At 36.9% G+C, this 18,058-nt stretch overlaps 1 protein-coding gene across 1 annotated transcript in view; it reads left to right on the top strand.

Moving 5' to 3' along the window:
* Positions 1 to 18,058, top strand: part of RABL6 (RAB, member RAS oncogene family like 6) — a 79,142-nt gene that overhangs the window by 32,244 nt on the left and 28,840 nt on the right. The window contains exons 6-7 of the mRNA XM_044663932.1: positions 9,757 to 9,897; positions 13,199 to 13,304. Of these exons, the coding sequence (XP_044519867.1) occupies positions 9,757 to 9,897; positions 13,199 to 13,304 (247 nt within the window). The remainder of the gene's footprint in view (positions 1 to 9,756; positions 9,898 to 13,198; positions 13,305 to 18,058) is intronic.

The following is an 18,058-nucleotide window of genomic DNA, read 5'->3' as shown; positions in this document are numbered from 1 at the left end:
CCTTTCCATTCTTTTTACACCTTTATCCCCCCCCCCCCCATATAATCATCAGTCCAGCAACACTGGCCTCCTTGCTATTCCTTCCCTGAGACACTCCTCCTCAACTGGGCATTTTTCTAATTTTCCCTCACAAATGGAGAGTCTCCCTCTTCATCTCTACCTTCTGGCTTCTTTGGCTCTTCTCTTCCTTTCTTTTCCCTTTAAACCCTTACCTTCCACCTTAGAATCAATACTATTTATTGGATCCAAGGCAGAAGAGTGGTAAGAGTTAGGCAGTGAGGGTTAAATGACTTGCTCAGGGTCACCCAACTAGGAAGTGTCTGAAGTCAGATTTGAACCCAGGACCTTCTGTCTCTAGGCCTGGCTCTCAATCCACTGAGGTACCCAGCTGCCCCCTTCCCTGGCCTACTTCAAGTCCCAGCTTAAGTCCTGTATTCCATAGGAAGTTTTTCCCGATTTCTCTTAGTTCAAAGTGCTTTCAATCTTGATTTTTTTTTCCTATTTATCTTGTGTATTGCTTGTTCATATAGATTTTTTTAAATTTAAGTATTTTTCCGTGGTTACATGATTCATGTATTTTCTCTCCCTTTTTACCCTCCCCCTTCCCAGAGCTGACAAGCAATTCCACTGGGATATATATGTATTATCAATCAATACCTATTTCCATATTAATTTTTGTAATAATCTTTTAAAAGCCAAAACCCAATATCCAGTACCCATATAAACAAGTGAAAAATCAAATGTTTTCCTTCTAGATTTCTACTCCCACAGTTCTTTCTCTTGATGTGGATAATATTCCTTCTCTTAAGTCCCTCAGGATTGTCCTGGATCATTGCATTTTGCTATCAGTAGCAAAGTTGATTACATATGATTGTCCCCCAATGTTTCAGTCTCTGTGTGCAGTGTTCTCCTGGTTCTGCTTATTTCACTCCACATCAGTTCGTGGAGGTCTTTCCAGCTCATATGGAAATCAAACAGTTTATTGTTCCGAATAGCACAATAGTATTTCATCACCATCATATAACACAATTTGTTCAGCCATTTCCCAATTGAGGGGCATCCCCTCGTTTTCCAATTTGTTGCCACCACAAAGAACGCGGCTATGAATATTTTTTTGTGAGCTCAAGGAGGATTGTTTTTTACCATTCTTCATATCTTCAGAGCTTAGACTGTGTCTGGCACATTGTGGGCACTTAAGTTTATTGACTTTAATTTTCAATAATTGACCTTCTTTTTGCCTTTGAACCTCGCTTACCTTTCTTTCCTCATTTCTTCTGTAATATTTAGTCAGTATCCACTATTACTTACCTGCTGCCTTCAAACATACCATATCTCCCCATCCTTAAAAAACTGTCACTTAATGCCCCTCCTTCATGTCTTCTTTTTTTTTTTTAAGTTTTTGTTTAGAATGTAATGAACAGGGGCAGCTGGTTAGCTCAGTAGATTGAGAGTCAGGCCTAGAGATGGAAGGTCCTAGGTTCAAATCTGGCCTCAGACACTTCCCAGCTGGGTGATCCTGGGCAAGTCACTTGACCCCCATTGCCCACCCTTACCAATCTTCCACCTATGAGACAATACACAGAAGTTAAGGGTTTAAACAAAAAAGAAAAAGAAAAAAAAAAAGAATGTAATGAACACAAAGTAAAAAAAGAAACCATTTCCATATATGAAGCAGAAAAAGAGGATATGTGAAATAATGCATCTCCATTTCACATAGCTTACTTTGAATATATACATGTTTAATTTTAACATATCACTTGTTTTCAACAAGTTTTTATTGATATTGTTTTTTATATATATCATCAAGTTTCCCTCAATATTCGTCCCACATTTGCCTGTTCCCCCTCTCAGAACCATCCTGTATAACAAATATTGTTTTTAAAGTAACCCCAAAAACAAATCAAAATAAGAAGAAAAAAATCACTATATTCAAATAATACATTGAATAAAGTAAAAAACATGTGCAAAAAGTACAGTGTCACCTTCCACCTCCTCAAGGGGGTGATTTGAGAGTATTCACTCATCTCTTTTGAACCATACTACTTTATAAATTTGCAACATTTGCTTATTTTGGGGGGGAGGTTCTTTCCATTTAAATTGTTGTACTAATTTTGTATATTGTTTTCTTGGCTTAGGTTACTAAATAAACTCTGCTTCAATTCAGATAGCTTTTTCCATACTTCCTTGTACACATCAGATTCCATCCTAGCCCAGTAATATTCCATTAAATTCATGCACAACAATTTATTTAGTCATTCTCTGATTGATGAGTATTTACTTTGTTTCCAATTCTTTGCTATCACAAAAAGTGCTGCTCTTAAATATTTTGGCATATATAGGAACTTTGTTTTTAATGGCTTGATTGGGATTGTTAAAAGGAATTTTTATTCCCTTTTTCTATTTTAAGTCAATCAATCAAGAACTTAAAGTATCCCTACTTAACACTTAGTAAGTCACTAACAAAGAAAGTTCACTCCCTAAAAGGCCACAAGCACTGCCTCCTCCTCTCTCTTCCCCCTCCCCTCCCCAGACAAATTGAAAGGCTGTGATTGAGATGTGAGAGGAGAGCTGATGGGTGGAGAAAACATATATGCAGGAACCTGAGAGAGATTCAGGGTCTTCATTCTTGCTCTTCAGGCTTGGCACTGAATTCTTGACTCTTCGTTATTGGCAGCCTTTAGCCTAGGGAGCATGGGCTATGGTGGGATTCTTAGTGGTCTTGGCCTCATGTGCGCTGAATGTCGTTGGTGGTTTTTTCAATGTCTTTTGGCTTCCTGATCCAGACATTGGATTCTTGTGAGATTCACATTCGGATTTGCATTCACCGTCTGGAGGCTCTAGCATTAGAACTTAGGGTATTTTAGCTAGGTGATATTTTCTACCTCCTTCCTATATTTCCCACTTCACAGGAACCAATCACAGCCTCCCAATTTGCTTAGCACTGCCCGGGGCAGGGCAGTGCTTGTGGCCTTTTAGGACTGAACTTTCTTTGTTAGTGACTTAACAAGTGTTAAGTAAGGACACTTTTAAGTTCTTGATTGATTAACTTAAAATAGACAAAGGGAATAAAAATTCCCTTTCACAATATACAGTCTCAATATTGGAATCTTTGGATCAAAGAATATGGACATTTTCTCTGCTTTCTTTGTAGAATTCCAAAATAGTTTTACCAGTACATAGCTCCACCAGTAATGTATAAGTATATAAGTATTCCCACCCCACCCTACCCCCACACACACATATTAACTATTGCCATTTTTTTAACTTTGCCATTTTTCAGGGTATGCTCCTCTTGTAATTTTTTGTCTGATCTTTAATATTAAGGCCATGTATCCCATTTGGAATGTAGTATTGGAATATGGTACAACATGTTACTTCCCAGGCTGTCATCTTGTAATTCCATCTGAATTTCTTTTCTGTGCATTTTTAAATGTTTCAATTGACCTTCATTTATTTTTTGGCAATGCCATCATGAACTCTTTCCTTCCCTCTTGAATGTCCTCTAAAAACATCCTTGTAACAAATTTACACATATTTACCATGTCAAAAAATGTATGTCTCATTTTGCGCATTGTATCTATCATTCCCTCTCAGGAGGTAGGCAGCATACTTCATCACCAATCCTCTGAATTGGACTGCACTGATTAGAATTCTTAAGTCTTTCCAAATTATTTTTCTTTACAATGTTGTTGTTACTGTGTAAATTTTATATAAATCTTTCCAGGTTTCTCTGAAACCATTCTTTTCATCATTTCTTATGGCTTAGTGCCTATTCCATTACATTCATTTTCCTAATTTGTTCAGCCATCCCCCAACTGATGGGCATCCCCTTGGTCTCCATCTCTTTGGTACAGTTTTTCTGTATTTCTTCTCCCCTTAACAACCAAATTCCTAGAAAAAGCTGTTTGCATATATGCTTTCTACTTCCATCCCTTTGCAGTCTGATTTTTTGACAATACTGTTTAACTGAAGCCATTCTTTTCAAGGTTTACCCACCTTTTAATTGCTAAATCTGATGGATTTAGAATATATAAGAAAAGTCTCAGCCCTCATCATTTTTGACTTTATGCCTGTATTGACCATATTTGCCCCCTTCTACATATCTCCCTTTGCTTGCCTGACTCCATTCTCTTTGTTCCCTTCCTATCTGTCTGGGAGTTTCTTTTCTTGTCTTATTAATCTCATGTCCCATCCTTATTGATACAAACATGAGAGCTCGCACAGGACTCTATTCTGGACCCTCATCTCTTCTTTCAGTATACATCCTCTGGATAATCACTTCAGCTCCCATTAGTTCGGTTTTTTCTATGTTTATGATATACAATCTTTCTCTTGAGCCCTCAGAAAGATTAATTACCTCCCCTTAAATAATCTCTTCCTAAGTTAACTGTTGCTGTAAATCAGTGGTTCCCAAACTTTTTTGGCCTACCGCCCCCTTTCCAGAAAAAAATATTACTTAGCACTCCCTGTCACATACTATCACCACCCCCTTACAGTTATTCACTGCCCCCAAATGCACCTGTGGCCATCGCCGCCTTCCTGGATCGCTGCAGCACCCACCAGGGGGCGGTGGTGCCCACTTTGGGAATCACTGCTGTAAAGCATACCATTACCTTTCCAAGTACCCAAATTCCTAACCTTGGAGTCATCTTCAATTCTTTACTTTTCCTCATCCCTCCTCCCCCTATATCTAATCAATTGCCAAGTCTTTTTTATTCTACTTCCACATATGCTCTGATAGCCTTTCTCTCTTCTCACTATCCTATTTCAAGTTTTTATCACCTTAAGAAAACTTGTCATAGTTTCCTGATTGTTCCCTATTTTCAATCTCTCTCTCCTCACTCATCCATTCTCCATATAGCTACCAAGTATAGATAGTCCTAAAGCAGAGATCTGACCTTGTTATTCCCCTTCTCAAGAAGTTTCAGTAATTCCCTATTACTGGTAGAAAGAAATGCAAGCTCCTCTATTTAGCCCTTTTCAATCTTTTTCTAGACCGAGTTCACATTATTTCACTCACACATTTTATATACCAGCTAACTGGCCTACTTTCTGTTTCCTATATTCCATAATCTATCTTCTGCATCTCTCTTTGCACTCATTGCTCCTTATACCAGAAATGCCATTCTTCTGACTCTTGGAATCCCAATCTCCCTTTAAGACTTAAACTTAAATGCTTCCTACACGAAATGTTTCCTGATTGCCCATGTCTAGATGTTAGTGTTCTCTTTCTCCTAATGACTTTGTATTTACTTTGTATATATTTGTATTTGCTCCTCTTTGCATATCTCTCAGCAGTAGAATTTAAGCTCTTTGAGTGAAGGGTCTGTTTCATCTTTGTGCCAGTACCCAGCATGGTGACTGTCATTTAGTAAATTCTTATTTAATTGAATTGAATATAACCACATAAAATAACATGATTAGATAGAGAGACAATATGATTGTAATAGTTTGGTATGGGGCCTAATTAAACCTGATCACCCCAGGAGTGGTTAAAAATGAAATGAAAAGAAAGATGATGTCATAAAAATGGAAATATCTTTCATCATTTCTGTAAGCAAATTCTTCCTCTTCATTAATAATGCATCTCCCATATTTGGACTTTAACATCTCAGTCCTCGATTTGCAGCATAAAGAATTTGCAATGTCTAAGAAAACATTAAAAAGAAGCAGGAGCGCACAAAGTAAACCAAGAAGAGATTTGTCCTGAACACAGCACAATTCTGAATGCTCTAAGAGATGGATTTTCAGGATATTTGGAAATAAAGAATAATGCCAAAGATTTGGGGAGGGGGGGTAAAAGGAGGAGAGTATTACTATCTCAAAGAAGGGAGAAAGTTCAGAAAGTGAGAGACTACTGAGCCAGATACTTACTTTATGACAATGATCTACACTAGAATTGAGGACCTCCTTGCTGAAAGAGAGGGGAACCACAGGCTTTTTCAAACAATATACTACACTAGACCACATATTTATAGTTATATAATTTAAAATTCAGAAAATAACCCAAAAAGATCCCTTTTGTTGATTCTGTAATCAATTTTGAGTTCATAGAGCAAAATGCAGCCTTAAAATTAACTTCCAACAAGCTTGTGTTTCCTCTGCTTATGTAAAAATCACACATGTATTGACATTAAGGCTTTCCGAGACTTTCCAAATTTTAATCTCATTTGATCCTCATAACAGTCCTGTGAAGTAGATGCTTCATTTTATACTTGAAGAAACTTTGTTCAAACCTTGGATTATTAATGTCAAAATGGACACAAAATGTGGAGGCAATATGCTCACCACCGGTGTTTGTCATTGCCTTGAAGGGTGGCCAACACTTCAGATAAAAGAAGGGTTCCCTCTAAATTGTAAGGTCTTTTAAATGCTACTTTCAGATGACTATGCTAATTGCCTCAAGCCCTAGAATATTACAAATTCATAATCACTCAAAATAGTTTGGCCATTTTTAAAGTCTTTTATCCAGACCAGATGTTACAGTTAGATGAACAACTATAAAGGTGATCCATTACATATATATATTGAGCATACAATGTAGATGGATAGTAACCTGGACAGGAAGAAGAGAATCAGCTAGATTGCGTTTAGGAAATTAAGCAGAATTTTTAATGATTCTAAGCTTCTCAAAACAGAAATTCAACATTTTTAATGCCAGTGGTCTTGTGATGAGAGGCAGTCTGTCATAGTGGATAGAAAGCTGGCCTCAGAACCAGGAAGACCTAAGTTCAAGTTCTGCTTCTGACACATACAGATTTTATGATTCTAAGCAAATCATGTTAACCTTTCAATGTTCCCAAGCAGCTCTCTTAAGACTTAGTTGCAAAACACAATTAGTAATCATAACTGTGATTGTGAATAAGATGAATAGGATAGCACAATGGATTAAAAAGCAAAATCCCACAATATAGCATCTACAAGAAATACATTTAAAGCAAGAAGACACACACAAAGTAAAAATAAAAGGCTGAAGCAGAATCTGTTATGCTTCAGCCAAAGTAAAAAAAAAATCAGGAGTAGCAATCATGATCTCAAACAAAACAAAAGGAAAAATTGATCTAATCAGAAGAGATAAGGAAGGAAATCACATTGAAAAAACATCATAGACAGTGAATCTATATCAATACTAACACTATGAGTTGCAAATAATGTGTCAACTTGTACTGGTAAAGGGAGTTTCTCACCACAGAGTTCCCTATACTGAGATCCTATCCCTGACCCTATTCCTTCAAAGCATGGAGTACAAAGTTACAGTTTACCCAAAGGGCAATAAGAAATAAATGATAGGAATAAATAGACTTCTGCATACAAATTATGCAGGAGAAACAGCAGAAGGTTATCAGAGAAATGTTTGACTAGAAAAGGAAGTGGACTGTTTATGTAGAAAGTGAGGAATAGTCCATCTACTCCATTGGTAACAATACAATTCCATCATGTTAAGTGGACAGACACCTTCTTGAAGTTTTACAAGAGGACATGGAAACACATTAGACTAGATGATTTGAGAATGGTTTATGATTTGAACTACTGAAAGGGAGGCCTTGCATTAATAAGATCAGAGTTCCACCAAAGAATGAATAAGTTAGTACAGGGGCAAGAAATCATATTTAAAAATCCATTTTACATGGATTAAAGGAAAATATTTTTATTCAATTGGTAATTAGCATGCATCTTACTCCTATAGGAATTTATTTGAAGTTTAGTAATGTACAAACATGAAAAAGGAATATCGCATGTGAAAAACAGCAGTAGCTGCTGATTATGCAAGGAGCTCCCAAACTTAATGTATCAACTTATAAGACAGAGTGAAGCTTTTTCATTTGGATCATGGGATTTTCCATTTAGTTTATTTCCATCTGTTCTACAACACCTTTGGATTGTATAATCTGTGGTAGACTGGTTAGCTTTAGCCAAATATCCCAATAACTGTTGCTTGTAGTTTAGTTAACACCCAAGGACAGGTTATTAGTTTATCAATAGAAACATTCCATCAGATCTTTCTCTTTGTCTCAAAAACTTACAGAAGGTGGCATGTAAGGTCACTGTAATACAAGTGACATTTCTCTCAATTACTTAAAACACAGTCACTAACCTTATATAGGAGAATTTGTTAGCTTTTAGAATTTGTTGGAATCACTATTCCCTAGGATCTGATTATTATAGTTGACTAAATCAGTCAAAATGTTGCTTTCAAAATGTTTTCCAATATATTGCTAGAAATGCTTTTACCTAATTCATTTTAAAGTGTATGTCTTTTCTTTTCTCTAACCATATGAGTTCTAAGACTTAATACTAACATTCCTGATTATAAAGTCAAAGCCCAAATAAGTTATCCTTTATTAGTTACAAAGATTCTAAAAGTTAAACAGAAGTTGTGAGGGCAACTAGATGACTCAGTGGATTGAGAGCCAGGCCTAGAGACAGGAGGTCCTAGGTTTAGATCTAGCCTCAGATACTTCCTAGCTGTATGACCCTGGGCAAGTCACTTGACCCCCATTGCCTAGCCCTTACCACTCTTCTGCCTTAGAACCAATACACAGTAATGATTCTAAGACAGAAGGTAAAGGTTGTTTGTTTTTAATTTAAAAAAAAAAGTTGTTCTGAGCAATAGGTATAGTAATGCTTTGTTAATTTGAACTGTATTCAGAATTTGATTACTTGACCTAGAGTTAATTACTTTTGAAATGTGCAAAGGAAAGTTCTCTCAAAAATTTAAAATAAGCTATCAAACTACATTAGAGAACAAATTGTGTAAATGACATTAGCATGATATTTATATAATTATGCTTATGTAATATAACAGATGTACTTCATCTGTTCAAATGGTTAGAGCCATTTTCATCTTGTATCCCTAGCACAGACACAGTGCCTGACATATAGTAATGACTTGATAAATGATTTAATGAATATCTGCTTGGAAACTTTTGCCAGCATTTAGCTTAAATGTACAGTATATCCTTAAAAGCAGCAAAACTCATTTCTTTTAAAATATAATTAAGATTTGTGCTAATTTATGTGTGCTCCTCTAATCAGTCCAAAATGTTTAAGTACTTTGTGCATTTTTTAAAAGTAGTTTGCATAAGGGCAGGTAGGTGGCTCAGTGGGTAGAGTGGTAGACCTGGAGTCAAAAAGATCTGGATTCACTTCTGGCCTCAGACACTTACTGTGTGACCCTAGGGAAGTTATTAACCTCCATTGCCTAACCCTTACCACTCTTCTGCCTTAGAACCAGTACTTAGTATTAATTCTAAAATAGAAGGCATAGGTATTTTAAAAGAAAAAAAAATGTTCAAGTAACTTGCATTGCCTAAATTTCTGAAATTACTATTACCAGATTTAAAGTAGTAAGTTAGATGATGCAGTATGTTGGTCCTGGAGTCAATTAAGACCTGAATTCAAATCCTGTCTCAGACACTTTCTTTCTATGTGACCCTAGGCAAGTCACTTGTCTGCCTTATTTTCCTCCTCTTTAAAATGGAATTTAAAAGTAGCACGTATCTTTTAGGGTTGTCCTAAAGATAAAAGGAGATAAAATGTGTAAAGCACTTCGCAAACCTTAAAATGCTACATAAATGCCGGTGAGCCATTAATTAGAATCCAAGGAAAATAAGCATTTGGGCTTCAACACAGTTTAATCAAGAAAATCTCTACTTGAGTTTTTGGGGGGGCAAAGCATTTTTAGAAAGGTCAAAAAAATGAATCTACTGCAATGTGCTAAAACTGGAATAACTTTACCTGTCCTGTATGATCAAGGACCTTCAACTACATACTTCGGGAACTTCCCAAAGTGCCGACCCATGTCCCCGTGTGTGTGCTGGGGAACTACAGAGACATGGGGGAACACCGAGTCATCCTGCCAGATGATGTGCGGGAATTTATTGATAACCTCAACAGGTAGGTGGTGGCAGGCAGTGCTTGTTTTCTATAATCACTTTCGTCTTTGTTCTACTTTACCTGGACAATCGAGTACTCTCCAGTTCTCATCTTTATGTCCCCAGCACTAGCATATTGCCATGCACAGAGGAAGCACATAACAAATGGTTTTTGAATTGAACAAAAGAATTCTGTGTTCCAAAGTACACATTAGTATCGGATGAAAACCCTTCAAATAAATGATACCAATCAATTCAAATAAACATTTGTTAAGGATCTTCTACGTGCAACATGCCAGGGTTACAGAGACAAAGACAAAAGTGCCCCTATGGTCAAGATGCCTACAAAATCAAACACTCATTGAGTACCTGTATGTTACAGGGCATTGTGCTGTATCAGGAGTGGGAGGAAGAGGGGGCAGATGAAAAAATATAAGGCAGTCCCTGCCCTCAAGGAGCTTTCATTTTTGTTATATTTTCCCCCACCCCATAAATTATTGAGGGCCAGAACTGTTTGTTGTCCTTATCCCCAGCACCTAACACATTTCCTCTTATATAGCAGGCACTTAAGGTCCTGAATGCTGCTAGAATGTACCTACATATAAAATATTCAGCATATAAATGAAAATGTTCTATGTTCTCTGTGACTGTCACTTTTTAACAGTGGAGTGGCACCTCTTCTCAAACAGTAAGGACCATATCCCTTATTAGGACAAGGGATCACAGAGAGCCATGGTAGCTTCATGATGAGTAAGTATGGTAGCTTATTCCTTTTTTTTTTTTCAGGGTTAGTAAACTGGTAGATCAGGAGAATGCTATAATAATTAACTTAGATTTTAGTGAAACATTTGATAACATCTCTAATGCTATTCTTGTGGAAAAGAAAGAGATATGGCAAAAATAATAATACAGTTAGGTGGGTTTAGAGTTTATTGAATGACCAGGTCCAAAGACTAAATCATTAATAAATGGTTCGGTGTCATTTGGAAGGAAATCTCCATTAAAGTGCCTCAGAGAGCCATACTTATCCCTGTGCTGTTAACATAAAAGTAAAGATGGCATGGTTATCAATTTAAAGGGAACACAAAATTAGGAGGGATAGCTAACCCAATGGGCAACAGGATTCAAAAAAATATTGACAGGTTGAACTAAATCTAATAAGATGAGGTTTTAATAGGAACAAATGTAAAATTTTAAATATAAGATTGGAGGTATTGTATACAATAATTCTTCAGAAAAAGATCTATGTGTTTTTAGCAAACTTAAAGCTCAATATAAGTCAACAAGTGTGATGTGGCATTTATTAAGCTCTTATTACATTCCAGGCACTGTGCTGAGTACTAGGGGTACAAAGAATAAAATAGTCCTTGACTTTAAGGAGTTTAAATTCTAACGAGGGAAACAATATACATAAATAGGTTTTTACAAGATACATTCAGAGGAAATGGAAGGTAACCTTAGAAAAGGGAACATTGGAAAATGTCTTCTGCAGAAGATTGAATTTGATGAGTCTTGAAGGAAGCCAGTGTTTCTTAAGACAAGGAAGAAGAGCATTCTAAGTATGAGAAACATCAGTGCAAAGTGAGAGAGAAGAGGCGCAAGGACAGAGTCTTTGTTAGTGAAGATAACATGGATAAAGACCCAGCAAAGGAAATGGAGGGAGTCATGTAGGAGGCATACCAAGAAAGAGCATTGTAATGAAAACTTAGATAATTGATAGTATCCAGGAGGAAAAGGTAATCAGCCAAGAAAATGCACGCAGTATTAGGCTTTATTAGAAAAGGCAGAGTTCAGAACCAGAGAGGAAGTGCTATGTCACACTGCTCTCCAGACTACATCTAGAGAAATTAATTATATTCAGTTCTCAGCACTACATTTTAGGAAAAACATTGATTGATAAGCCAGAGAGTATCCAGAGGAAGATATACAAGATGATAAAAGGTTCAAATGTGAGGACCGATTGCTGGAATTAGAGATGTTAAGTCTAAGGAAGAGATGATTTTTTGGGACATAATAACTATCTAGGGCTATTTTGTGGAAGAGCATTTTGATTTGGTTTGTTTGACTCCATGGAGCAGAACTAGGAGTAGCAGATGGAAATTGCAAAGAGCCAAACTGAGCCTTGATATAAGGAAAAACTTCCTAACAATTAGAGCTGTGTAAAATTGGAATGAGGAGAGGCAACGGGATTTCCGCTCATTGGAGGTCTTCAAGAAAAGGTTGGATAACCACTTCTTAGGCATATCCAATTCTTTTTCAGGTATTGATTGTGTTGGATGGCCTCTGAAGTTCCTTCTAAGATTTGGTGTATAAAAATCCACAGATCTACCAGATGTATCTGACTAAGAGTATAGACACTAGTTCAAAGCCTTACTCTTTGCATCTTTTTCTCTATTTGTGTTCCCAAATTCCATTTCCCTATGCATAAATGTGATTCCATTAGTCTCATATGTATGTCTCCACTAAAAAGTTAAAATTACCCAGCTTGTTATTATTACAGTTTGTTATATTATAGACATGACCTTGGATCCTTAAAGGCTATGCCAAGAGTACACATGCTGGTAGGCCCTTCCAAGATAAAAAGATTTTGACGAGGCCTCTAGCAATGGATTACATGTCTTTTGTCCAAGATTAACCTAGCTAAATTAATAAAGGTTCACTATAGGGTTGGTCACCAGAAGATACATTTTTTGACAATACCAAATTGTAGCGAAGTTTCTGTTGGCATTAATAAAAGGAATACTCATACTAATGAAATTAAATTTTCTTGAAATGTTGTCACCCATGAAATTAACTAGTCATGAAATATTGTCTCACATAGTCTGCATGTTACTTTTCTTGTATTCCTAGATCTGTGGTCTTCATCAGTCTATACTTGAGATTAGACTGTTCACCTAAATCCATGATCTTTATATGAAGCAGTTATTTTGTAATGCTTAAAATCTAATCCCTGTTCATCTACCTTAACTAAGAAGAAAGTTAAAGTTTTGAGATTTTTTTATTAAGTAACCCATTAATCCCTGGGTCAGCAATCAGATCTCCACATGGAAGAACGTTGTCAAACCTTTTTTTAGATTTCTAAGAAGAACTTGAGTATTGTCTCACTTTTTTTGTTTCATTTCAAGAATATATATTCAACCACAACCTTCCCTTAGGGTTAAATATCATCTCCATGCCAAAGGCATTTATCTTGGGTGAAGAAGTTTACCCAGATTCCATATTCAAATACTGTCCTTTTTTCTATCCCGTGCCCTTGAATAGTTTTATAACTTCTTTTTGCATTACCTTTTTTCTTGTATTTTCTTGTTTTTTTTTTTAAACAGACCCCCAGGTTCCTCTTACTTTCGATATGCTGAATCTTCCATGAAGAATAGCTTTGGCTTAAAGTACCTTCATAAATTCTTCAATATTCCATTCTTACAGCTGCAGGTAAGTTCTTTTTGGGGTGAGCCATGGCATTATGGGCAATCAAGGGACAAAAGAGAAAGAAATGGCTTGTGTTAGGTTTTTCTGAACTATGTATTTTTCTTCATTAACGATATGGCTTTTTAAAATTCAACAAACATTTATTAAATGTTTACTGTGTTAAAGGAATTGTAAGTACAAAAGCAAAAATGAAAAAATAGTTTCTGCCTTTGAGAATCTTCAAGAAACCTTCAAGACAATATTTACAAAGGTTTGGGTTTATGAGGGAGTATAAAAAGATTTGAATTACTCATCTTCTGTGCAAGATGAATTATCTACAAGCGAAAATGTTCACCAAGCAGCTTAGGAAAGTCACTCTTCAACCAGTATTGGTTTAAAAACTGTGCAGAAAATGGAAGTAAACTTAAAAGATGAGAATGCAGGTGTATGGCACAGTCCCATTTCTAGAAAGCCAATACTCAGAGTGGGCTGAGACTACTAAGGGAAACTTAAGGAGAAAAATAGGAACAAAGAAAGTGAGGAGCTTTGTTTGGGGTAGAGAGGATGATGATCACAGACAGCAGAGAGGAGGGTAGAGCTGATTAACTATTATTTTGGTTCTGTTTTCTCTCCAAAGGAAGATGACCTTTATGCGAAAAATGACAGGACAAAAAAAAAAAAACAGAGAATTGAAGCCTCCAATAAGTAACAATCCAAACTCTGTGGTTTTCCCCTTTTTTTGACAATTGGGGCATTTGCCCCTTTCCTTTCTTGTTGTATTCCTGTTTTTCCTAATCTTTCAGAAATCAACAGTGGCTCAGTAATTAGATCTGCCAGTTGTTTCAGGTTTGAAGGATGTAATTCATCAGAGCCAAGTGATTTGAATTCATTAATAGCAGTGGGCATATTCTTAGTTTCCTTATTCATCTCCATTCTGGAATTCTTTGAGTAGAGGTTGTCTTATGTGATATTAGGAAATATTCAAGTTAAAAAGTAATTAATGAACAATTATCTCTAACTTTGAAAATACTTTGTAAGTCCACTGATCACATGAGTATTTGGTATAGAAGCTTTAAGTAGCAAAAGAGAGCATCAAGTGTATGTCTATAGCTTCCTTCAGTTCTAATTCTATATTCCTCTACCCAGTAAACTCTCCCTTTGAACAAAGAGACGGAAAAAGTCATTTCAGCAAATCTAACCAGCATTCAAAATCAGTCTAACAGTATGTGCAGCATTCCATACCAAGAGTCCTGCATTTGTTACTATATATACTACTACATCTAAGGATATTTTCTATAAATTCTAATCCCTTTTTAGCATCATTCTTTTTGCACATTTTTATCATCTCTGGATTTGGGGCTTCATTGTTATTTTGGAATCTGTCACCCCAGAAAACAGATCTTGGAGCAAACATATTCAGGAAGTAAAAATCTACTTTCTATGTCATTACAAAATACCTAAATTTTCATGCAATGAATAGGATTAGTTGTTACCTTAAAAGTAGTCAGGGCCTGGCCTCAGACACTTCCCAGCTGTGTGACCCTGGGCAGGTCACTTGACCCCCATTGCCCACCCTTACCAATCTTCCACCTATGAGACAATACACAGAAGTTAAGGGTTTAAACAAAAAAAAAAAAAAATATATATATATATATATAAAGTAGGCAGGGCCATGAGAAATAAATTTATACTTTTAAGAAATTTGTCACTATAACCAGAATAGAAATGAGAGATACCATTAGAGAGACCTTAGCTATTACTACCTTTACTCTTCTTAATGTGCAGTTAGAGAATATCTAGATTTCTAACATCTAGCAAAAAAATTAGCATTTAATAGGGGCTTTTTTATTTTTTTGATACTGGAGCCATTTGGCCCAGACAGAAAATTCAACAACCTCTTATGGGCCCAATTCCAGTAAAGATTGGCACAGAAGCTTTATCCTGCTCTGTTTTTCCAATCTTGGCTGATTCATTCCTCCTTAGGCAACCTGGTGGCCCTCAGTTCCCAGAAGTGTACCATTTTGGTGCCAAAATTAGTGTGGACACCTGACCCACTTACTCTCTATTATACCTCAGAACTCCCTAACTCAAGTAATCCATTAGCCTTAGGCTTCCTATTCACTGCCATGCAGGACTGTTTTCATGTTTAATATATATAGATTCTAGGGGCAGCTGGGTAGCTCAGTGAATTGAGAGTCAGGCCTAGAGACGGGAGGTCCTAGGTTCAAATCTGGCCTCAGATACTTCCCAGCTGTGTGACCCTGGGCAAGTCACTTGACTCCCCCCATTGCCCACCCTTACCACTCTTCTACCTATGAGATAATACACAGAATTAAGGGTTTAAAAAAAATACATATAGATTCTATGTTTTCTTTGCTATCTAAACTTGACTAGCATGCTTCTCAGAACAGGAGAGATAGCATAGTGTAGAAGAGACGGCATTGGACTTGGAAGTCAAAAAGACCCTGGTTCATATCCCAACTTCAGTATTTAACTAACTCTGTAATCCTGAACAAGCCATTTAAATTCTCTGCCTCAATTTCCTCATCTACAAAATTAAGTGGTCTGATTCATTTGCCTCTGAGGTCCCTTCCAACTCTATAGCTGTGATCCTGGAAGTTGACCATCATTCCAATAATACATATGGTCTCATCAGATAATCTCAATCTTAGTTTATTTATAAATCATTAAGCAACAACAACAACAAAAATACTAAGTAAAAGAAGATGCCCGAGTCCTTCTATCTAGGCTAATAGGAAAGTTGAACCAAATAGCCAAGCAACTTGAGTAAGAGAGGTAAGTTTGTTTCCAGGGGATCGTAGAATGGAATTGGAAGGGAGGGGTTAAGTTACCTAATCCAGCTTCTTACACTATACAGAAATCCTCTATAGCGTGAAACATGGCCATAGAGACTAAGCTTAAATACTTCCAGAAGTGAACAATTCACTGTCTCATAAGAAAATCTACTACATTTCAGGCAGCTCTAATTATTATGAAGTTCCTCCCTCAATAGAGCTGAAAACTGACAAATAACTTCTCCCTAGTTTGGGGGGGTTTTTTCCATCCTAGTTTTGCCTTCAGGAATTATATAAAATCTAATACCTTTTTCAGGTGACAATCTTCCCACTACTTTAAGTATTATATTCTCCTAACATCAGTCTCTGCTCATGTTATTTTTCAGTCATGTCGCAACTCTTCATTACCCTGTTTGGAGTCTTTCTTGGCTGAAATGGTTTACCATTTCCTTCACCAGCTCATTTGACAGCTGAGGAAATTGAGGCAAACGGGAATAAGTTACTTGCCCAGGGTCACATAGTAAATATTTGAGGCCAGATTTGAACTCAATGAAACTCATGAGTCTTCCTGATTCTAAGCCAAGCACTCTACTACTCACTGTGCCACCTCCCTGCCTTCTCACATAACATACTCTCAAGTTTACCTCTGTCATCTTTGACATCGTTTTCTAGATATAATTCAGTTTTTCAATGCCTCTTAAAATTGACAGTGGATTGAGAGCCAGGCCTAGAGATGGGAGGTTCTAGGTTTAAATCTGACCTCAAACACCATGTGACCCTGTGCAAGTCACTTGACCCCCATTGCCTAGTCCTTACCACTCTTCTGCCTTGGAACCAGTACACAGTATTGATTCCAAGACGGAAGGTAAGGGTTTAAAAAAAATTTTTTTAATAAAACAATTTGATAGAGATTAAACACAGGACTCTAGATGTAAAAGGTGACCAACACCAAGCACTGGAGCTGTTAACTCCTTTTGTAAGTACTGTAATTGTGGGATCTAAGATTCTGTTAGCTTTTTTAACAAGAAGATAATCATCTTGTCTCAGAGTTTATTTTTTTTTTAAATATAGTATGATTTTATTTTTTTAACATTTATTAATAATCATTTTTAACATGGTTACATGATTCATGCTCCTACTTTCCCCTTCACCCCCCGCAACCCCCCCTCCCATGGCCAACGCACATTTCCACTGGTTTTGTCATGTGTCCTTGATCAAGACCTATTTCCAAATTGTTGGTGGTTGCATTGGTGTGGTAGTTTCGAGTCCACATCCCCAATCATGTCCACCCCGACCCGTGCGTTCAAGCAGTTGCTTTTCTTATATGTTTCCTCTCCTGCAGTCCTTCCTCTGAATGTGGGTAGCATCTTTACCATAAATCCCTCAGAATTGTCCTGGGTCATTGTATTGCTGCTGGTACAGAGGTCCATTACATTTGATTTTACCACAGTATATCAGTCTCTGTGTACAATGTTCTTCTGGCTCTGCTCCTTTCGCTCTGCATCAGTTCCCGGAGGTCTCTCCAGTTTGCCTGGAACTTCTCCAGTTTGTTATTCCTTTTAGCACAATAGTATTCCATCACCCGCATATACCACAGTTTGTTCAGCCATTCCCCAATTGAAGGACATACCCTCCTTTTCCAATTTGTTGCCACCACAAAAAGCGCAGCTATAAATATTTTCGTACAAGTCTGTTTATCTATGATCTCTTTGGGGTACAAACCCAGCAATGGTATGGCTGGATCAAAGGGCAGGCAGTCTTTTATAGCCCTTTGAGCATGATTCCAAATTGCCAGCCAGAATGGCTGGATCAGTTCACAACTCCACCAGCAATGCATTAATGTCCCAATTTTGCCACATCCCCTCCAAAATTCATTACTCTCCCCTTTCATTTTAGCCAATCTGCTAGGTGTGAGGTGATACCTCAGAGTTGTTTTGATTTGCATTTCTCTAATTATTAGAGATTTGGAACACTTTCTCATGT

This window comes from Gracilinanus agilis, chromosome 2 (genome assembly GCF_016433145.1).
Source record: "Gracilinanus agilis isolate LMUSP501 chromosome 2, AgileGrace, whole genome shotgun sequence".
In the NCBI taxonomy this organism is placed as follows: Eukaryota; Metazoa; Chordata; class Mammalia; order Didelphimorphia; family Didelphidae; genus Gracilinanus; species Gracilinanus agilis.
The sequence above is the reverse complement of the archived record's forward strand: the minus strand, read 5'-3'. Positions and strand labels throughout refer to the sequence as shown.